Consider the following 21,159-nt stretch of genomic DNA (forward strand, 5'->3'; position numbering starts at 1 on the left):
CATTGCAGCTCTGATTCACAACTGTAGCCCCAGTGCTAGATGCTCCATGAACACTGGTCAAGACAAGAATGCAGATGGGTAGGAAGCGGTGGAGTGAATAATAGGCTCGCAACTGCCTCCCAGTGAGCTTGGGTCTGGGCTTTGAACTGAGCATAAGTGGTTTTTCTATTTCTCTCTCCAATGGCTTGTTTATACTGTGGGCTGCATCCTGGGGACCCCTGGGGCTCCATCTGGTCCACAGGCATGTTTTGGTCTCTAAAATGTGGGAAATGTCATACCAATATCTGCATCTGGACATGGGTCTTGCTCCCAGAAATGGGAGTGCTGACTGCACAGGGCATGCCTCCCTGAACGGCAGCCACAGAGGGGAGCAGCACGGCGGCTGCCCCAGCAGACAGCCCCCTCCTCCTGGGTCTGCCACGGTCCCAGCTCTCCATGTTGGCCCCACCCGTGCTACCTGGTGGCCTATGTCACCTGCCTGGCTCCCCTTCTCTAGGCACCTGGGTCTGTCGACCTGATGGCCCGTCTGGGAAAGCAGAGGAGCGCCTCTTTCCCAGGTCTCCCTATTCAGGGACTTGATTTCTTTCTTCTTTCTCTGGTCTCGTGGTCGGGGCTGGGTCTCCCGTCTGGCTGTGGCCACCCATGAACACTGAGCGGTGCACATGCTGGCTTCACCAGCACAGGCACCCTCTCCAGGTACTTCCCGGGGCTTCCCACTAGCACAAGCTCGTGGAAGTCCTACAGCAGCCTTGGGATCACATCCATTCCACCAACGAGAAAACGGAGCTGAGAAGAACAGCGTGTGACCCGGTTCTCAGAAGCCAAGCCTTTGCCTCCAGAATTGGCTCCGTCATTTATTCTTTCAGCAAATACATACTGAATGCTTACTCAGTTCCATACACTCATCTAGGAACCGGGGGCAGGCAGTGAGCACCGCAGACAGAAATTCCTGCCCTCATGGAGGTTACATTGTGGGGAGGGCTGAGAGGGAGGGGAGACCAAGTAACATAGAAACATTAGGGGATAGGTTAGAAGGAGACAGGTGCCACCAAGACAAGGAAAGCGGGTTTGGGATGTTGTGATTTTATGTGGTGGCCAGGAATAAACTTCGGAGAATGTGACAATGAGTAAAGACAAAGGTTAGGTGAGGAGGGCCGCGTGGATTTGGGGGGGAGGGGCTCCTGGGCAGGGGGACACGTGTAAAGGCCCTGCTGTGGTACGTGCAAATGCAAAGACCCTTCCTCAGCCCTGCTGCCTTCATTCCCCAAATTCAGCAGCTGCCTGTTCTCTGACTCCGGGGGCAGCCCTATGGGGTCTGGGTGGTTCTCACGATTGAGATAAGAGTTTGAGATCAGGGAAGAAAACTCGTTGTTCTGCTGGGATTCCACCAAATGGATAGGGCTGCCCGGCTCCAAACCCACAGAAACTATCTGTTGGGGACCCCAACAAGTCCCTAGTGATCCCGCTCTAAGGCTATTAACGGTAGAGCCTCCCAGAACAGAATCGTGGGGAAACCCATGGGGCCTTTCTGGGAAACTTCTTTCGCATCAGGGGCTCATGAGATGATCCCCAGTATGTATCACCTTGAATGAGCAACGTGTGCAAACCAAGGAAAGCAGCGTGGGTATCACAGAACAAGTGAGGTTACCAAAGAAGAGTCTCAGGAGCGTGGGTAGGAGTGCAGAGGGGCAGCTCTCCTAACCTCGCCATGGGGGACAGAGGGCTGCAGACCGGGGGTACGTGTATGAGGTCCAGCCTTGAGGCCCTGCCAATGCTCGCTCTCAATCCCTCTGTGCCTCTACTCCAGGCACTGACTCCACACCACCCCTTGGATGCCTCTAAGCATAGATGTATATACACAAAGGAATACTACTGCCAAAAAAAAAAAAAAAGAATAAAATAATGCCATTTGCAGCAATGTGGATGGACCTGGAGATTGTCATTCTAAGTGAAGTAAGTCAGAAAGAGAAAGATACCATATGATATTGCTTATATGTGGAATCTTAAAAAAAAAGGACACAAATGAACTTATTTACAAAACAGAAACAGACTCACAGCCATAGAGAACAAAGTTATGGTTACCAGTGTGTAAAGAGGGTGGGAAGGGATAAACTGGGAATTTGAAATTTTCACCTCTTGGAGAGTGATGGAAATGTAGGCTGTCTTGATTGTGGTGGTGGTGGTTTCATTGGTGTAAGTTCATCAAATTGTCCATCTGAAATATGTGTAGTTTACTGTACAGGGATCATACCACAAGAAAGGTGTTTAAATAATATTGACTATGTTGTAAACCTGAAACTCACATAATACTGTAAATCAACTATACCTCAATTTAAAAAGTCTTCCTTTCTCACTTTTGCCCTTGCTGCTTCCCAAATTGCTTTTCCCCCGACATTCGATGCTCAGCTCAAATGTCACCCGCTCTGTGCAGCTTTCCTCGTCTCCCTGCGCAGAGCTGACTGCCCACAGAGCAGCCCGTCCACCATGTGACTGCAGCGGGGGCCCCTCTATGGGAATTACTTGTGTAGCCCTGCTTCCACCGTTGGTTAGACCTCGGTCTCTGCCATAACATGACTATGTCTTGTTCATCTTCGGGTCCCCTGTCCCTGGTAATGAGTGTAGAAATAAAGTTGTGGCCAAAAGTGTGGCTCTTCAGTGTTCATGGAGTTGAGCCCTGAGATTCTTATTCGGACTTAGTAATTGGCAACAGCTCCTGGGGCAGACTAGAAGATATGCATGTAGGAGTTTTTATGGATTCTTTACGCAGACCACCCCCACCCCCAACCTCCACTGTCCCACTGGTACTTAAATGTAGGCGGTTCTGGCAAGAAGGGAGTGTAAGCCAAGCTAGAATATAAACCTGGTACCCAGAGTCCTGTGTGAACTGAAGTCATGCAGCAGGTTGGAAGCCCTGGATGAGGCACGTGGATGAAAGGTGCCAGCCAACTGCCGAGCATTTGTATTCCAGTGGAAGGAAAACACAGTGGACAGTGTCCAGAGAAACACACCAAGGCCTGGGCACCCAGGATAACTTAGTAGGTGGTGGCTGCTTTTCCTTTACCCCCTCTCATCAAAGCCCCGGGATTGGTAGGTGCTTTTGGCAGGAGAGAGGAAGCAGTGGACCAAAGATCTAATCTCTCGTGGCTGAGTGTGTGGATGCAAACACCTCGGGGCCACTCCACCCTGGACAAACAGGACCACCGAAGGCTTTTGCATCACGTCCCTGCCTAACTTCTAGTAAAGGCAGCAGGGTGCTGTGGGATTTGGAGCCAGATCACCTAAGTATGATTCCAGCTCTGCCATTGCTTGACTGTGTATCCTTGGGCAACTCACTTAAGCTCTCTGTGCCTCAGTTTCCTCCTCTATAGGAAGAACAGAATTATGACTAGTATTATCTCACAGGGTTGCTACAAGGATTAAATGATGAGCTAAGGTGGTCAGCACAGTGGCTGGCTCAGAGCAAACATTCGGTAAGCGTTTCATTCGTTACATAATATGCATCATCCTATGAGTAGCAGTCTCCCGTGGGACCCGCCTCGCCTTACCTGCCACCTGGGGAAGGGATTGCATCATTACCTCATCCTCTGCTGTTCTGCTTTCTTTTCTGTCATCTGCTCCTTCTTGGTCTCTCTCGGGTCTCTTGGTTCTGTTTCTCTCACTCTGCTTAGACTTGGTGCTCTCGGGCGGCCTGGTGCCCTTCAGCTCTGGCCCGTCCTCCCTGCCTGAGTCTTCGGGGTGGGGGTGTCTGCTTTCCCGAAGCCTGGCCTCGTCCTTCCTCCTAGACCTCCCGGGGGCATCCTGTGGCTGCTTTACATACTTGTCCAACTTGCCCTTGGCCTCTTTCCGGTAGTAGCCGTCCTCTCGGCTCTTGTAGCCTGACGACGATGTCGCAGAGTGGAGTGGGTTGGGGGACCCCGACCTCAGGTGCTTTTCTCGGTAGCCCCTCCCTCCGTCTAGTCGCTCGTCTGACTCCGCTTTGTCTAGTTGCCGGGGGTAGTGTCTGCGGTCGTGAGGCCACGGGTCGGTCCTGTCCCTCTTGTCCTCCCCGTTCTCCCTCCAGGGGGCCGGGCCTCGCTCCTCCTCCCTCCTGGGGTAGGGGGAGGGCTCCCACGAGTCCCGGCCGTTGCCCCAGTCGGCCCGAGATGGGCCCGGGGGGCTGTGGGAAGAGCTGCAGGAGGTGAAGCTCGGAGTGTGGGACCTCGGGGACAGTGACCGGCTCATTGGACTTCGAGATCTCGGTCTTTCTGGGCCGTATCTGGGAGGGAGCAAAGGAGTCATTTTAGAACCTGCACCCCCCGCAGCCCCCAAACCCAGATACACCCCATCTCTGCAACAGCATCCTGTGCATATGACCCCACCCGGCCACTGACTCTTCATCACAACCATGCAGACCACACAGAGACTGGTCCAGGGGAGAGGTCTTCCTCCTTCCGGGTTTCTGGGAGAGATTTTCCCTAGGCACAGTTCTGGCCGCTCTCTGCCCCTTCACTCATTTTGCTCCCGGTAAATGAATAATTGGGCTGGTTTGGCCCAGCCTCATCTTTCTTCCTCTTAGAAGTGAGCTACATTTGGGGAGCAGGAGATGTAGGGTGGACGTGGGGGCAAGGTTGCCCTGGCCCAGCCTGGTGGGCAAGGCTGCCTAACCTTGGGATTCAATCAACTGGCCTCTTGGCTATGAGACTGAAGCTACCCCTCCACCTGGCCACTACCAAAAAAAAGGCCACCTCTTGGCCTCCATTTTTCTAGGAAGGCATTTTGGGGTGGGAAGAGATCTTAGAGCTCTGACCTGCTCGTGTTTCAGATCAAGAAACTGAAACCCAGAAAAGAACCCTGGCCTGTCGAGGTTCAGAGCAAGACCTCCTAGTCACCTGCCCCCCGACTCTGCCGCAGAACTGCAGGGGCACAGTGGGGCTTCACGCGCGTCTTTTAAAAACCCAAATAACCATACTTTTTAAAACAAAGAAGCAAACAAAAATTCCAAGCCTAAAGAGCTACATACACACACCAAACACTACACACACACAGCACACACACACACCACACACAAATACCACATACAATACATACAAACACAACCACACCAACACACACCAAACATACACAGACACTTTCAGGCTGTTTCAGCAGAGTGTACCCTTGCCCCTAAGAGTCATATATCAACAGACCCCCTCCTACATTCCTTTCCAACAGAGGAGGAGGAGCTGAGAGGGAGCTTAGCATCTGGCATTTTCCTGAGCTTTAAGCTGAGCACTGGACTGGACTGATGCACTCCTTGGGGTACGTGGAAGTGTAGGGCCCAGAAAGGCTGAGGGAAGGGGCAGGGGCAAGGGCAGGGCCCAGAGGGACTCAAATACCCCAAAGAATGAGAGAGGGAGAATGTCCCAAGGACACAGGATCTGCCCTGAGCCCTAAGGCGGGGTCTCACCTGTCTGCTTCCCGGAACATGTCCCTCTCCCTCTGGGAATGGATGTCCTGGATGATGGCGGCCACGGTTTTCCCAGGTTTCTAGGCAAAGTCAGAGGGGTCACCATCAGACCAGAAACGGCCTTGCAAACACCAGAGGGAAGCAGCTAGGACTCGGGTTCACTGCCCCATCCACCAAGGGGGAAAGTGCTTTTTCAGGGGAAGAAAAAGCTTGAACCAGGGGCTGAGGAGTATGAGCATAACACTGGGTGGCGGTGGGGCTGAGTGGTCCGGGCGCGAGGCATCCAGTGTGCGGGGGAGGAAGGGCTGAGGTTCCCTATCCGCATCCTGGGAAAGAGCAGCGCTTGTTAATAAACACCCACCTCCCCTCTTCTCCAAGTAAAAGAAAATATCTGAACGTGAAAGAAGGAAGGGAAAGAGGGAGGGAGAGAGGGAGGAAGTACAACCTGGAAAGAGACTTGAAGATCACTGAATGCAGCCTCCTTATTTTATACACGAGAAAACTGAGACCCAGAGAGGTCGAGGCAGAGTTCTGCCTGGAACAGCCCCAGTCACCAGCCATGTGGTATTCGATGGTGGCTCCTGGAGTTGTGCTGGGTTAAGGAATACATTCAAAGTCGTAGAGATCATTAGGGAATCAGGACTTGACAAAAGGCATGTTAGCTCCGAGGTCCTTTCCACGCCCCATGCTCTGCAACACCCGACTCCAGTACGGTCCTGCACGGGGGACATATGGTGCTCAGCGTAACTCTGCAAGGTGGGTAGTGCAGGCTGCAAGCCAGACTTCCCAGCTGAGGATGCCAGTCACCCAAAAGCTCTGCCCTTCCCAGAAGTCACTACACGGTGGCTGTGCCAGGACAGGAACAACCCAGCCCGCAAACCCCAACCAAAGCCCTTTCCTGAACCCAGAATAGACAACCAGTAACAAAACAATCAAAACAGTTGATTAAAAAAAGAAATTCATGAAAGGATAGGAGTATTTTCCAAAAGACTACACGGAATTTGTCCATTCAATGAAAATGTAAGGGTGAATTTATGGTATGTTAATTATATCTCAATATAACACGTTTAAAAAAAGACTTAAAAACCCTCAGTCCATAAGGTCAATTTCTGACAAAGAATTTTATTAAGAAAATTAATCAACTGCTCTTTTTATCCTCAATTTTTTTCCTATGGAGTTAACAAAGGCTCATGAAATCTTAGAACTACACAAATGTTAGGTATCATCAAATATGTCATTTTATAGCTGTGAAAACCAGGGCCAGAGATAAGAAAGGTACTCTGTGATCTGCTGGGACTGGAATTCTCTGAGTCCTCTGACTGCCTGGCTGCTCATCTGTGTTACTGTCGAGACTGAGGGTCAGGCTAGGGAAACAGTCAAGGTTTCAGGGCAAGAGGTCAGAGCTAGGACTTAGGGAAGAAATGAAAATGTTCAAGCCAGGGAGGCGTCTCTTGTCGACTGGAAACGCAAGAGGAAAGAGAGAAGGCAGTGATCACTACCCTTGTGGTCGTGAAGAAGTCGGAGGTCAAGAAGCCAGCCAATCCCTGATCAGGGAAAGGCCAGGGAACTGAGCACTGGTCAGGACGCCCACCCGAAAGGAGGCCTCACAGTTTTGGCAAATGGTCCCTTTCACCTCACTACAGCCATAAAGGTTGACCCTCTGTAAGTATATGGAAGTGTCACCTACAAGTAACCAAATCAGCCAGGCTGTGCACCGCCAACTAGCCCCTCAACTGCTTAAACTGGACCAGAAGCAGAGACCTGGGGCCCAGCAAGGGAGGGATCTGGGGCTGTGGGCCTGGGCTGAGAAGAAGGCTGCTTGCTGCCCAGGATGCTTCCTCACATCTGCTGAGACCACCTGTGCCCTCCCCCAGGGCTGTGGGTCACCACCTGGGGGCAGAACGAGAAAGTTCATTTGGAAGTGATCCCACTGAGAGAGTCTTCTTCCTGCCTGCCCACCTTGGGCCACAAAGAGGAAGTTCCCTACTGTATCATCGGGGGAGGCCAGCCCGGGATGGCTGGTCCTCAGAAGACCCACTGCTGCACTACCTCCACTTGGGCCAATGTGTGAGCAAAGAGAGCTTGGGAAAGCTGGTGGGAGCCGTCAGGACCAAGTGCAGGGACATGTGACGAGATCAGCCGGCATCCTGGGTCCCGTCAGGCTGGAATAGGCAAAGGCTAGAGAATGCACCCCCAAATTGGGTAAAAGGTACCATGGCAACTTTTCAGAACATATGAATTCCCCGAGGGGGTTGGATGAGGGACTCCTGCAGCAAAAAAGAGTCCCTCAGGTCCCCAACACTTTTCTTCTGTCCCCTGGAACCTCAAATCCTCATGATTTTTCCTTCCAGTCCAGACCCAGGAAAGCCTGGGGTGAGAGGAGGGGGCCTGGTCAGGGAGCCGCTGAGGTTTTGCAGGTTACCCAAGGGCAGCGCGGGGTGGAGCTGAGACCTGCAGGGAAGGGCAGGTCAGGCCAGTGTCAGAGCCAGAGGCATTCCAGGAGCTCGTGGTCCCTTCCACACGCACCTCCATCACCACAGATGGCAAACCCCCTTGGGCCCTCCCCTCTGGGGTGCCCCCTGATGAGGGGCAGAGCTGGCCAATCAGGCACCCCAGAGGAAAACATCCTCTGGTGGCCCATGCAGTAGATGCAGCTGGAGTTCTCTGGGGGCTAGCAGAGCTGCTTCTTGGCTTAAATATTTCTCTGACTCCTATCTTCCCAACCACAGACTAGCTTCCTGAGGCCACTGTCAGCCCAGAGCCCCCTGAAATTGTTTCTATTCAGGCCCCACGTTCCCGGAGAGGCAGAGAATGGGGTTACTGATCCTCACACAGCCAGCACCAGCACAGGGCACCCCCTCCTCATATCCTCCCCGCCCCCACTGCATACAAGAGGTGCTCCGCGGTGATTGGCTGAAGAGATGGAGGGGTGGGGCTGCTGAGAGAGGACACGACAATCTGCAAATACTATATGCTGGGGCTGGCGGTCACAGGCACTGTGACCCCCTCTGAGGACCAGAGGTCAGTTCCTCTATTTTAAATGGTAATTCCAAATTGTTGGCACTATCTGGCCCACACGCCCTGCCAGCAGCCATCTGAGAAGGGGTCTGAAGTGGTCAAAGGCTTTCAAGTAACAGAATCAACTTTTCAAAGCTCTAAGAAAATCCTCTCAAACTTCCTCTTCAGGCCTGGCCTCGTTATCTTGTGGCTAAAGGTGTAAAGAAAGCAGGTAAAATAAAGCTGTAATCACTGCAGATGAGTCGAAATGGAAAGAGAATGGAGTACGCGTACAAAGGCACTTTGGGTACTTTTTTATTGTGGAACTTCTCAGACACACACAAAAGTAGAGAGAATGGTACACTGAACACCCTTGAAGCCATTTCCACTGTCAACAAGCTCCCACGGGACCAGCCACGCTCTCAGTCTACACATCTTGCTGCTTTAAGACAAGGGTGAGATTCTGAGCCCCTTAGACCCCCAGGGAAGTACATTCCCAGAGGGAGGCCCCACGGCTTGAGAATCTCAACCAGGAAGAGCAGCCCCAGCTCTGCCTCCAGCTGGCAGGGTCACCGGGGGTCCTGGCTTGTTGCCTGTGGGAGACTCACTTTCCCCACCTGTAAAGGTGAGATAATGCAGCGCACCCACCAACAGCCTCTGGGCGTAGCAGGCTATCCGGATAAAAGCTGAGGATGCTGGGCCAACATAAAAGGAGCTGCCTTCTGACCTCTCCGTGGCTGCTCTACAAGTCTCAAGAGTCCCAGGAAGATTCTGAAACGTTCCAGATGAGCCCTGAACTTGGCAGAGCCAGATCCTGCCATAGCCGCCCTGCTTCTGACAACATGGGGTTTTCCAAACTCTGCATCTTTTCCCTGATCCCTGCCCGGAAGCCCTCTCTCTCTCTCTCTCTCCCTCTCTCTGTTTAGCTAAGTTGCCTTATCCCTCAAGGCCCTACCCAGGAATCGCTCCCTTTTTTACACAACCAAGTAGCACTGCCTTTTGCCCCTGAACTTCTTGGAGCTCCACATGTAGGCACTTGTGTTTAAATCTTGTATAATTTCACACAAGAACAGCTTCTCTCCCCAGTGAGACAGCAGACTTCCCCCAAGTGAAGACCATTCTCATATTCATTGTAGCTCTCCGCACCACATCTTACACGGAGAAGACCCTCAGGCATCATTTGTGATTCCTAACCAAGAACATCATTGATCACTCTCAAGATGGCTTCCCAAGGCCAGAGACCATCTCTGTGGCTAGAAGGCTGGCAAGAACAGTGGCCCTAAAACAGGCCTCTGCCCCCAGACCACCTGGGAGCCTCAGTCCCACCCCAGCCTACTAAATGAGAATCTCTGGGCAAAAGGACCTGAAAATTGCACTGACAATTCTCGGATGGAGAGACTGGAACACACAGGTTTGAACTATTCCAATTTCCTTCTGGTTGGAAGATGCTGTGATTCTGGAGAGGTCTCTATAGAGCAACCGACCTTCTCATGCAGGTCTGCAGGAAGGAAAACACTCGCTTTTTATTGTTTTTTCAGATTTTCTCTTTCTCGTTCATTCCACACATTTGTTAGAAACCTGTTATGTGAAAGTTTCTGCCCCAAATGTCCTGAGGAATAGAATCTCTGTCATCAAGTTATAGGGAGACAAGATTACCGGCATGAGGAAATATTCAAGAGAGGAGATCTTCAAATCTCTCTGTCTCCCTCCACCTTGCTTGGTGAGCAAAAGATAGAGTTAAGGAGAAAGACCAATGGAAATTTTCCCTACCTCTGCAAGCCCTGGTGGGACCCCATGTGGAAGCCCTTTGGCCCAGAGTCACGTGTGAATACAGTGGTCTACTGTCTACCCCCCACCCCCCCAGGAACCATACCCTCCTTCCCAGCCTGCTCTCAGGATGCAGAGGTGACACAGGACTGGCCAGTCCCAGCACGGCCACAGAGGTTGGTTCAGGGAAGGGCACATGTTTGAGGCTCGCCCTGAGTAACTCTCGGGACTTCCGTGGGAGCTACCAGGTAAAGCGCTGGCTTTCTCTTGAAGGGAATGGACGGCTGAGGAGCCAGAGCGGCTGGAGTCACGGAAGCCATCATGCCACCTAGAGGAGACAGCCGGAGGCAGTCAGGGGCCATCCCAGGGAGACCCCAACCACAATGCCCAGCGAACAGAAGGCAGAGGGGAGAGAGAGCAAGTCCTAATGATATCACTTGGGCCCCAAATCTAGCTGTGCCTGCAGCCAGGGCTCCTCCTGGTCTTTTCAGTTACATGCACAAATACTTTCCTTTTTTTTTTTTTTTTTTGCTTTAGCCGATATGCTTAATTGAGACAAATTTCTGTTCCTTGCAGGGAAAGTGCTAGCTAATTCATGTCAACACAGGGATCATAACGCACACATTACTACATAGTTGAAATATGTTTTGAGATGCTTTCACACAGACGCAGTGTGACCGCTTGGGGAGCAAAGAATCCTTACTAAAAGTCAGGGACAGTGTGTTCTAGCCACTCAAAGTGTGCTCTGAGAAACAGAAACATCAGCATCTCATGGGAGCTTGTGAGAAATGCAGGCACAGCCCTGCCCCAGACCTACGAAATCAGAAATGTTAACAAGATCCACAAGAGATTTGTATGCACAGTAAAGCTGGAGAAGCTCTGTTAGGGTACCGTCTCTGCTGCTTACTGACTGGGTGACTGTAAGCAAATTACCTGATTTCTCTCCTTTTTTTTTTTTTCATGTGGACAACGGAGATCATAAAAACACAATACAGAGATACAGATATAGTACAAAACCAAAACAGTCCTGGATTTTAATCATGGCTCTTCCAGTAACTATAATCTTGGGCAAGTTACTGAATTGCTATGAGCCTCAGTTCATTATCTGCAAAACTGGGATAATAATACCTGTGTGACGGGACTGACGTCAGCATTACATCATGTATGGAAGTGCTTGGCACGTTACTTGACCCAGAGTACCTCGACTCAATTAAAGGTACATAGTCTTGTTATTATTGTTGTACTATTATAATTACTGTTATTATCCACCCTGCACACCTCATAGGGGAGGGTGATTGTGAGACTCAAAGAGATATGTATGAAAAAAAAATGTTTAAAACCAAAGAACACAAGGTATAGTCCTTTACTGATCTGGAAACTGAGGTTCACAGAGGTTAAGCAATTTGTCCAAGGTCATCAAAGCAGGAAGGGGTGGAGGCTAGGCTGGTGCTAGCACCCTCCAATCTGGTGTTAGCACCCTCCAATCTGGTGTGGGTCACATGGTTGGTGACGGTTCTGTTTGTGTTCTTCTTCCCACTAACCTGTCAGCTCTTCTACAAACTTGCTACCTCCATATCCGTGGGGCCTGGCCCAGTTCCCACCCACAGTGAGAACTCAGTGAACATCTGCTGAACGCAAACTTTGACCATCTGACCTCTTTAACCCATCAATTTTGCACCACCCCAAACAACCTCCCTTGGTAAGGGACAGCAGTGCCTTGGTCCTTTAAGAAGCAGAGGACTGCTGTTAATCCTCATTAGAAACTTATGACAGCATCTCATTTGGAGGCCAAAAAGCTCCACTGGGAATTCAGTGTAGAAATTCAATTTTAGCCCCCAGGGCAGAATCCAGGAGAACAAGGACTTTGGGTACAGAATGGGGCAGGATCTTTCACTTGTCTGACAAAAGCAACATGCTTTCACGAGTCAGGAAAAAAAACAAAATTGCCAAGTTTCTGTCTGAAGAAGCAAGCAAAGCAGAATCAGGACTTTGGCAACTGGTGGACACGTTACGGATCTGCATATGTAGACTTGTCAGAATGCTAGTCCCAGCTAGAAACGACCATGGAGCCTTCATCTTCTGACTTGAACCTTGTAGGCGGATTAAGGGCTATGGGTCTTGAACTAAATGGACCCTAAGAAATGTGGAATGAGCTGAAGTGAGCTGGAAAATCCCTATTAAACAGGACAGTAGAAAGTACAAAATAAAAAAGTTAGATTTAAGCATAAATATGGCATTAATTATAATAATTCCAAATGGACTAAGTGCTCCAGCCAAGAGGACACCTACAAGCCAACAGGAGGACACAATCCAAAAGAAAAACATGGGCAAATGACTTAAAACAATTTTTCTCAGCAGAGAAGATCTAGATGAATATAACCAATAAACCAATAACCATGTGAATAACTGCTCAACTTCAACCAGTAATATGGAAAACTAAAAAACCATGATAAACCATTACACTCTCTCTAGAAAGGCAAAAATGAAAAAGTTGGACAAGACAAAGTGTTAGCAAGATGAACCACTGCACACTCTCAGACACCACTAGTAGAAATGCTGTTATCTGGTAAAGTGAAGGGTAAGCATGACTTGTGATCCAGCAATTCCATTTCTAGTTATGCACGATCCCCTGGTTATATGCTCTTGGCCATGGGTACTGGATTAACATGCTTCAAAATGTCCATAGTAGCATTGTCCACCATACCCTAAAACTGGAAACAACCCAAATGTCCATCAACAGCGGGACGCATAAACAAATTTATAGTCATGCAATGGAAATCTATATAATAATGAAAATAAACAGACACACCCAACATGGGCGGCACAATGCTGAATGAAAGAAGTAATGAAAGAACACAGTGTGATTCCATTCACATGAATCTCAAAAATAGGCAAAGCTAAACTATAATGTTAAGGAAGGCAGAGAGAGGGGGTAGAATAATAAGGAAAAGCAAGGAAATGCTTGTTCTCAGAGTCAGGAGAGGGGAGGTGGAGGGGCTGAGCATAAGAAAGGACTCACAGGGGCTTCTGGCTGCTGCCTATGTCTTGTTTTTTTGACTCTGGTGGTGATTTTATAGGATTTATGAGATTTTGCCCATTATTACTTTCTAAACTGTACAATACATAATTAGCCACTCTTCTGTCTCTATGTTATACTTCACAATAAAGCAAAAAAAGAAAGAAAGAAAAGAAGAGAAATGTAGAACAAGCTAAAACAAACACAAAAGTCCTGTTTGGAATTACCTGAATTCACCCCTGAGTTCAGACAGTGGCCAATTAGTCATGTGCTGCTTAAAAGGATTTGCAGGGGGATTAAGACATAAAGGATGGAGGAAAGAACAGGAGATCAAGTAGGGCGACGAAGGAAGAAAAAGTTACTGAAGACCTGTCTGGGCAGAGAAGGAGGTTACATTCAGGGGTTCATGCCTGAAACTCTCAACTCTGAAAAACAACCACCTTTCCCTTCTTGCTGCATCTTTCAAGATTTCCCTTAAAATTCTCATTGGGTCCCATGTGGTTCATCATCCTGTCTCAAGGGTCCCTTTGCATTCTGAGCGTATCTCAGTGAGCACTTTTCTTGCCATGTTCTAATGATATCTGCCTTTCCATGTGATATCCTCATTGACAGTGGATAATTATTGGATCTTTTCCTGTCCTCTCCTTCCCGCCAGCACTTAGCCAGTGGCTGACAAGGTGGAGACACTCAGCTGAAGCTTGTTGAATAACTGAATGAGAGAGAATGCTTTACCTTTAGCTGCAATTCCTTGTATCGCTTGGACATCCGAATGAGCAACTTCTCACCATTGATCATAGCAGATTTTTCTTGGTAATACTGGACCATGGCCTGGGCAGCCTCTGTGTAAGCCATCTCTAAAAAGGCCTGGAAAGCAAGGAAGGATAGATATTAGACTTGACCTGAATGGTTTTAAATAAAATTCCATACAAGGTATGATTCTATGTATATGAAGTTCACGAATAGGCAAAACAAACTGACGTAGATAAAAGTTAGAGTTGAGCTTCCCTCTGGGATGGGGTTGGGGTATTGCCTGGGAAGGGGAGTGAGGTTCTAGAAATGTTCTGTATCTTGACCTGTGTGGTAATAACATGAGCGCACACATGTAAAAAATTAATGGAGTTGTACACTTAAGACTAGCACATTTAGAGTCGTGTTTTACGTGTTCAATAAAAAGAAAAAAATTCAGTACGAGGAAGAGCTCTCTTTGATCCCATCTGTTCAGAAACCTATTTGTTAACTTCAGCAAAAGAGCTCATAAGATGGCCCTCTCTCCTGATCCCCATGGTTACCAAACATTATTCTTAATTATGTGTGTCTATCCCAGGCTACATCACGCCACAGGAGCCCCTTGGGGATGGGAGGGTGCATTAACCCACAGTTCTCCGAGGGAAGGGGGCAGGGGAGAGTGAGTCTGTTGCACAAGTGACCCTGGGCTGTTCCCTGCAAAACTTGCCATTTGGTGGTGGCGATGGCAGGAGACAGAGAGAGACACAAGCCCCGGGTATCTGAGCTCTCAATTTCTTTGCAAAGAAAGAAACAACACTAAAAAAAAAAACCTCAGGGGCTCCCTAGGCTTGAAGGAAGGCCAGGTCTTTGTGAGCCAGAGAGAGAGGAAAACCCTCAGTTATGTTTCCACAGCATTTCTCCTCTTTATTTAACTGTTCTGATTAAAGAAATTTTTTTTAAAAAACCAAAAACACAAGGAAACAACCTTTTCCATTCAATCAGTGTCTACAGGGAGTTTCTAAATAGACTGTTTTGATGGACCTGTCAGTTTACCCCAGAAGCTGCTGGGATGGATTTGTCACTGTCATTGCTTCTTAGATTTGTTTGGTTTGTACCGTACTGACACTGCAGGGACCTGGTCCCTCGGGGTTAAGAAGGAAACACGGCCTGTGACAAGGGAGCCCTCATCTCCCACTTCCTTGAACTCGATGGGCCAAACAAGCTTGTCCTCCCTCCTTCCCTCATATTTGTTTCTGAATTTCAGGTGCCTTTCTCTGAGGTCACAGGACTGTGGGTCCCACTCTTCCAGAAGCATAGGAGACCACGAAGTCAGGATTCTTTATGCTTTTATTTCAAATTCTGCCACTCAACATTCTAAGTGGCTCTTTCTTTTTTTTTTAATTTTTAATTTTTATACAATTTTTAAAGGTTACTTTCCATTTACAGTTATGACAAAATATTGGCTCCACTCTCTGTATTGTACAATACATCCTTGGGCCTATTTTACACCCAATAGTTTGTATGTCCCACTCCCCCACCCCTATCTTGCCCCTCCTCCTGGCTCATAACCACCAGTTTGTTCTCTATACATCTGTGAGTCTGCTTCTTTTATATTATATTCACTAGTTTGTTGTATTTTTTTAAGATTCCAAATATAAGTGATATCATACAGTATTTATCTTTCTCTGTCTGACTTTAAGTGCCTCTTTCTTCCTGCAAACATCTTAGCACTTCCAGTTCACCTGTCACATAGGTATAAAACAAATTCAGTGACTCTCACTGCATTAATGTTGCAAGCTGAATTTCGGAAATTTACCCAAAATAGAATTCTGAGAAGGGGGACTGAAGAGATTAAGTGAGCATTCTAAGCCCGGGTTGATGGAGGAAGACCACTGATGATATGAGGTGGCTTTGAGTCTCTAAAGTTCAAGCCTTAATTAAGAAAAGCATTTCTCTTATGCCTGTTTCTCTGATTCTTATAGTAAAAATATTAAAAATAAAAGACGAAATATTGTTACTTCTGATGAGTCTCTGTATAAACTCCTCCTCTGACTTTAGAAGACAAACATATTAGCCCCCAAAGACTCAGCCGATCCTCATGGATTAAGGGTTCTTAGTTCCTTGGATTGACCAGGCATCCATTAACTCCTACCTACTCTCCTGCTATGAGAGCCACAAGCCTCAGATGCTAACACCAAGCATGAGTAAAAATAACTGTTCCCAGTCAGTTGCTGGCTGGCTCCAAATCCTCACTCTCAGATATGACAAGCTTAGAAGGTGAGAGAGAGCAGCATTCACTCAGGGGGTTGGTAACACAACGAAAAGACCCATGCCCATCGGATTTATATTTTAAGGGCCAGTTAGCTTTTCCATGCCAATGAGCATCTCCTCACCTCCAGGTAACTCACAAAGGCCTGCACCCATCACAAGAAGGGTAAAGTGAAACAAGAGGAAACAAAACACCACTGCCAACGAAAGCCTCTGTGCGGTACCAGCGGGAGGCCAGCTGTGTACCCACCCCTTTAGGTTATGAACAGCTTCTTTTAAAAAAAAATTATATGGTTCCTCTCCACCAATATGTGGTCTATCTGGTACACACCAGTGTGAAAGTGCCCAGACCCACCTGATTGGTAGACTTCATGAGGATGTAATTAGTGACCTTTCCAAAGGGCAGCCCCAGGTTAATGACGTCATTCTCAGTGCAGCTTCCCTCGGGCAGATTGCAGATGTGTACCACGCGGCCAGCACCCGTTTTCCGCTGCGCAAACTGATGGGGACAAAGAGCAGTGGTTGGTCATCAAAAGGCGTTTCCTTCTTGCCCCTACTCCAGATGTTCCTCATGGTTATCTTCCCCCAAATAACGACGGTAAGATTGTAATTTACAAAATGAATGCAGAAACAGAATCCATCGGCAGGCAAGTATAAAACATCGATTTTATGCCATCCCTTTACAAAAAAAGATTCATAGCACTTTTAATGAGCAATCACGTCCAGGGCTGTAGAAGAGACGAGGAAATAGGCCTTTCCATATGCTGCTGGTGGGAGGTTGTGTATCTACAATATTTGGAGAACATACTTTAGCAACACTGACTAAAACTTAAAACATATATAGCCCATGATCCCACCATCCCACTTTTGGAAATCTAGCATACAGAAATAAATACAGCAATATGTAAATACTTCTGTGCAAGGACATTTATTGCGTAACTTACCAGGTGGCAAAATTTTTTGGAAACAGCCTCAAATGTCCAAGAATAGGATAGTGATTGAGTAAACGATGGAAAACTACGTAGCCATTAAAAGGAGGTGGTAAATTAGCTGATCAGGAATAATTTTTAAGGTAGTTTAAGTTAAAAAAAAAAAAAAGGTTGCCAATGGTGTAGTATGATGCCATTTTTGTAAAACAAAACCCCAAAAATGAATGGGAAAAAGACAGATGAAGCAAGTGCTGTAAAATTTTGATAATTATTGGAATTGAGGGATGGGTGCACAGGAGTTAATTATACTAGTCTCTACTGTTCTGTATGTTAAAAGTTTTTCACAATAAGAACATTTTTTTTTTGGTTTTTGGGGGGGAGGTAATTAGGTTTATTTATTTATTATTATTATTATTTTATTTGACAGAAGTACTGGGGAACAAACCCAGTACTAAGCATTCACTCTACCACTAAGCTATACCCACCCACCCCACAATAAAAACATTTTAAAGGATGTCAGCACAGACAGAGAAAAGCATGGGAGGATACACATCCACCTGTCAATACTGGTTATCTTCAAAGAAAAAACAACAACAACAAAGAGTAGAACTGGAAGGGAGTAAGGGGAGAGATGTTTAACCTTTTTCTTATATATCTCATATTGTTTGACTTATAATTTTCTAAAAATCCAATAAAGAAAAAAGAACATAGGAAAGCTTTGTTGGAGTCTAATACATATACATAGACATTCACAGCAACAACCTTTGGTTTAGGGCAGTGGCTTTCAAAGCTTTGTTAGCCTTAAAAGCCTTTCTTCAAACAAAAGCTTGCCCACCAGCCCAATACATTCAACAAATAAAGGGCTCTAGGCAAACCTTGCAGTCCAGCACCTTGCCGCCACCCTCCCTCCAGCAGTCCCAAAGGCACCTCAAAGAATACAGTTTGGAAATGAAGACCTGGGCCTAATCAAAGCTCCTAGAGGAAGGAAGTGTGTCTGTTTGGTCTGTGCAAACCGTAATCAGTCTGGAGTCTCCAGGAGGTTCAAGAATTAGTAGCCAGAAAGCCAACCAACGGGGAAGAGAAGGATGCAATTTTCCAAACCCATACTAATAGCAAAGCTCACATTTGCATAATCACCATTTTCTAGAGTAAAGTGAACTTCAACTTCTAATTACATTTGATGTGGTTCCAATAATACAGTGGGGAAGTCTGAGGTCTCATCCCTAACAAGGGCTAATACTTGGGTAATTCTACCACGAAAAGCCCTCATTTGTCTCATTTGGACTGAGGACAATTAGAGTCAATAAGAATTTCCTTGGATGGTTCAGCCTTGAATTGGAGAAACCCAAGTGCCCCTCTCGGCCCTCTCCCTCTGCAGTGTCCAGAGGTCAAGCACTTTTCCAAAGGGGAACAGTCTTCAGTGTATGGGCCAGGCAGCTCCCAGAGCGTCTCCACGCCTCCCTGAAGTGCCAGCAGAGCTCTCCATCAGCTGGGAGACTGAGCGTGAGCCTGGCTAAGGAGTACTGTGCCCTTCTCCAGGGACAATGGGAGGAGGACTTAGAGGCAGGCTCTCTGCCCCACATTAGGGTGGGGGCCACACGGAGACGCAGACCCAGCTGGGCATTCAGGCAGGGCAAAGCGGCTGATCCTCCGAGTTTATCAACAGGAGGGCTGAGACTGGGTGCTCTGCTCCGTTTGTCTTAACCAGGCACGTTTCTGCCCATGTGACTTTGCTGTGGTCGGTCCAGGCTCATGCGTGCTTGGACCACAGTGCTGCGCACAGACAGGGAGGTTCTGAGCCGATCATCACGCCCTGCCTGTCCGGTTGCCTAGTGACCGGGCACGAGGGCCAGCGCCTCTCTCATTGTCTATTCCAGACCGAAAGAACAACTCAAGAGGCTTTTATCCAAGCATGAGGGCAGCAACTGCTGCTGAGTGTAGAAAATGTCCCCCAAGGAGTAAATACCTTCACGGGTGCCAGTCACCAAAGAACAAGATGAGGTCACACTGCAGATGAGTTAGAAAGGCATGAAAACGAACGGCTCTCAATTACGGTTTTCCTTTAAATCTTAAAAATACATTCCTGAGTGCTTTCTTCCCCAAGATATTTTTTTTCATGTTAATCCCATACTCCCAATTTATCCCTCCCCACCCCCGCCTTCAGTAACCATAAGTTTGTTTTCTATGTCTATGAGTCTGTTTCTGTTTTGTAAATAAGTTCAGTTGTACTATTTTTTAGATTCTACGTATCAGTGATAGCATACAATATTTGTCTTTCTCTGCCTAACTTCACTTAGTATGATAATCTCTAGGTCCATCCATGTTGCTGCAAATGGCATTATTTCATTCCAAGATTTTAATCAGAAATAGAAGTTGGATTTTATTGTCACTGTTGTTGTCATCTAAAATAACCATGAGATTTTTAGTAATCTTCCAGCTAATCATATAAATCTGGAGTTTCTTAACTGGTGAACTGCAGGTGGATTACAGGTGTGCCAAGATACTGGCCCAAGCCAACCATCTCTAGTGACCACGAGTAGCCACCTCACTTTAACCAGTTTCCTTCAATTTTTCATTTCTGAATGAGCCAGGGAATGAAAATCTGGCCAATCTAAATCACGTCTGGCTTCAGAGCATGTGGTAAATCCTATCCAGTTAGAAACATTTGTTACGTGTCGTGTTCTTGTGCAAATATTTGATTTAGGATAGTTCATTCTACGTTCCTTTCTGTCACCGATCTGAAATATCTTTTTGTTAAACTCAATTAGGTTCAAAGTTGTATTTGATTCATAAAGGTATAGAGTTATATGTATAATCACTCTAATCTCTCCTGGAAACAGTTCATATAAATACGGTTATTATTTGCCTGATGTCTTACGGGAGACCTGAAATGATGCGGGAGGAAGGGTGAGAAGAAGGGAGAACACAGTCCAGGTGGTACTCCCAGAATAAAATCTGCTCCCTGGGGTCACAGACAGCCGTGAGTGCCTGGAGCAGACAGCATGATGCCATACAATAATTCCCAAGCTGGGTTCTCCAAGAAGTCCAAGTTCTTAAGGGTCTTTGGAGATAATAATACATCAAGAAAGGATCATTATTTTTGACATTTAAAAAAACCTGAGTTGAGATCATGCTTTGAGTTTCTTTACTCTATCAATACGGTAACCCTCATTAGATCTGAGGCTGATGAGAAAGTCTGATCGGTGTGTCTGTGTTTTTGATTAAGAAAAATGGGTAACTAGTTAATTACTCACATGAGTACTTTGCCACACCTGAAATGTACAACAGGGACTGCTTGAGGTAAGAGTAAATAATTTCAAAGGGTTTGGGCTGTAAGAAAGGCAGGACTTGCCGATGTAATAAAAGAACCTAATCCTGGAAGACAGAGGACTGGGTTCCAGCCCGAGCTCAGCCACCGATTAGGTGCATGACAAAGACAAACTAGTTTTCTTTTCTGGGCCTTAGTCCCCCAGTGTCTGGAATGAGGGAGATAGTCTATACAGCTTAAGTCCTCTCCAGATGTGAAATATCCGTGCTTATGTGGCTCACAGTCCTAAAATTCCACTCCTCTCAGAAGCCTTGCCAAGCTAAACCCTAAGATCCAGGATAATGATAACTTACCCCAACTGTATGGGGCATAAACAGGAAATCTGTGTCTTTCCCACCCCCTGCCCCGATGAATGTAACATCTGCCCTCCCTCTCCGTGTGATCGGCTGTTCCAGCATGCATATGTTCACCGACAGGCCTGTCTGTGCTGGTGGTGGTCTCGTCTTCACAGGGCTGAAGATAAGCTCCAAGCAGTGAGCACCTTGCGGATGGGCTCTGCCGTCCCGAAATGACTCTGCTCCCTGAGTGGGCAAGAAGAGCTGACATCATATACTAAAGACAAACCGGCCTGCTGCCCCTCCGAGGACAGGCACACCAAGTGTGTGCCTCGTGGTCTCCAGGCACCAGTGCCAGGGCAGTGGGAACATCAGACAGGCCTGGGTCTGTGTCCCTGCTCCCCAGTGACTACCGTGGGCAAGTTACT

General features: G+C 47.5%; 1 protein-coding gene across 5 annotated transcripts in view; it reads right to left on the reverse strand.

The window, feature by feature from the left end:
• RBM20 (RNA binding motif protein 20) overlaps positions 1–21,159 on the reverse strand; it is a 180,880-nt gene that overhangs the window by 18,828 nt on the left and 140,893 nt on the right. For all 5 annotated transcript variants that reach the window (XM_032490949.1, XM_032490953.1, XM_032490952.1 and 2 more), the window contains exons 6-9: positions 16,555–16,698; positions 13,938–14,069; positions 5,426–5,505; positions 3,577–4,255 (exon numbers count right to left, since the gene is read on the reverse strand). In XM_032490949.1, coding sequence (XP_032346840.1) covers positions 3,577–4,255; positions 5,426–5,505; positions 13,938–14,069; positions 16,555–16,698 — 1,035 coding nt within the window. The remainder of the gene's footprint in view (positions 1–3,576; positions 4,256–5,425; positions 5,506–13,937; positions 14,070–16,554; positions 16,699–21,159) is intronic.

The sequence above is a fragment of the Camelus ferus genome, chromosome 11 (assembly GCF_009834535.1).
Source record: "Camelus ferus isolate YT-003-E chromosome 11, BCGSAC_Cfer_1.0, whole genome shotgun sequence".
NCBI classification, from domain to species: Eukaryota; Metazoa; Chordata; class Mammalia; order Artiodactyla; family Camelidae; genus Camelus; species Camelus ferus.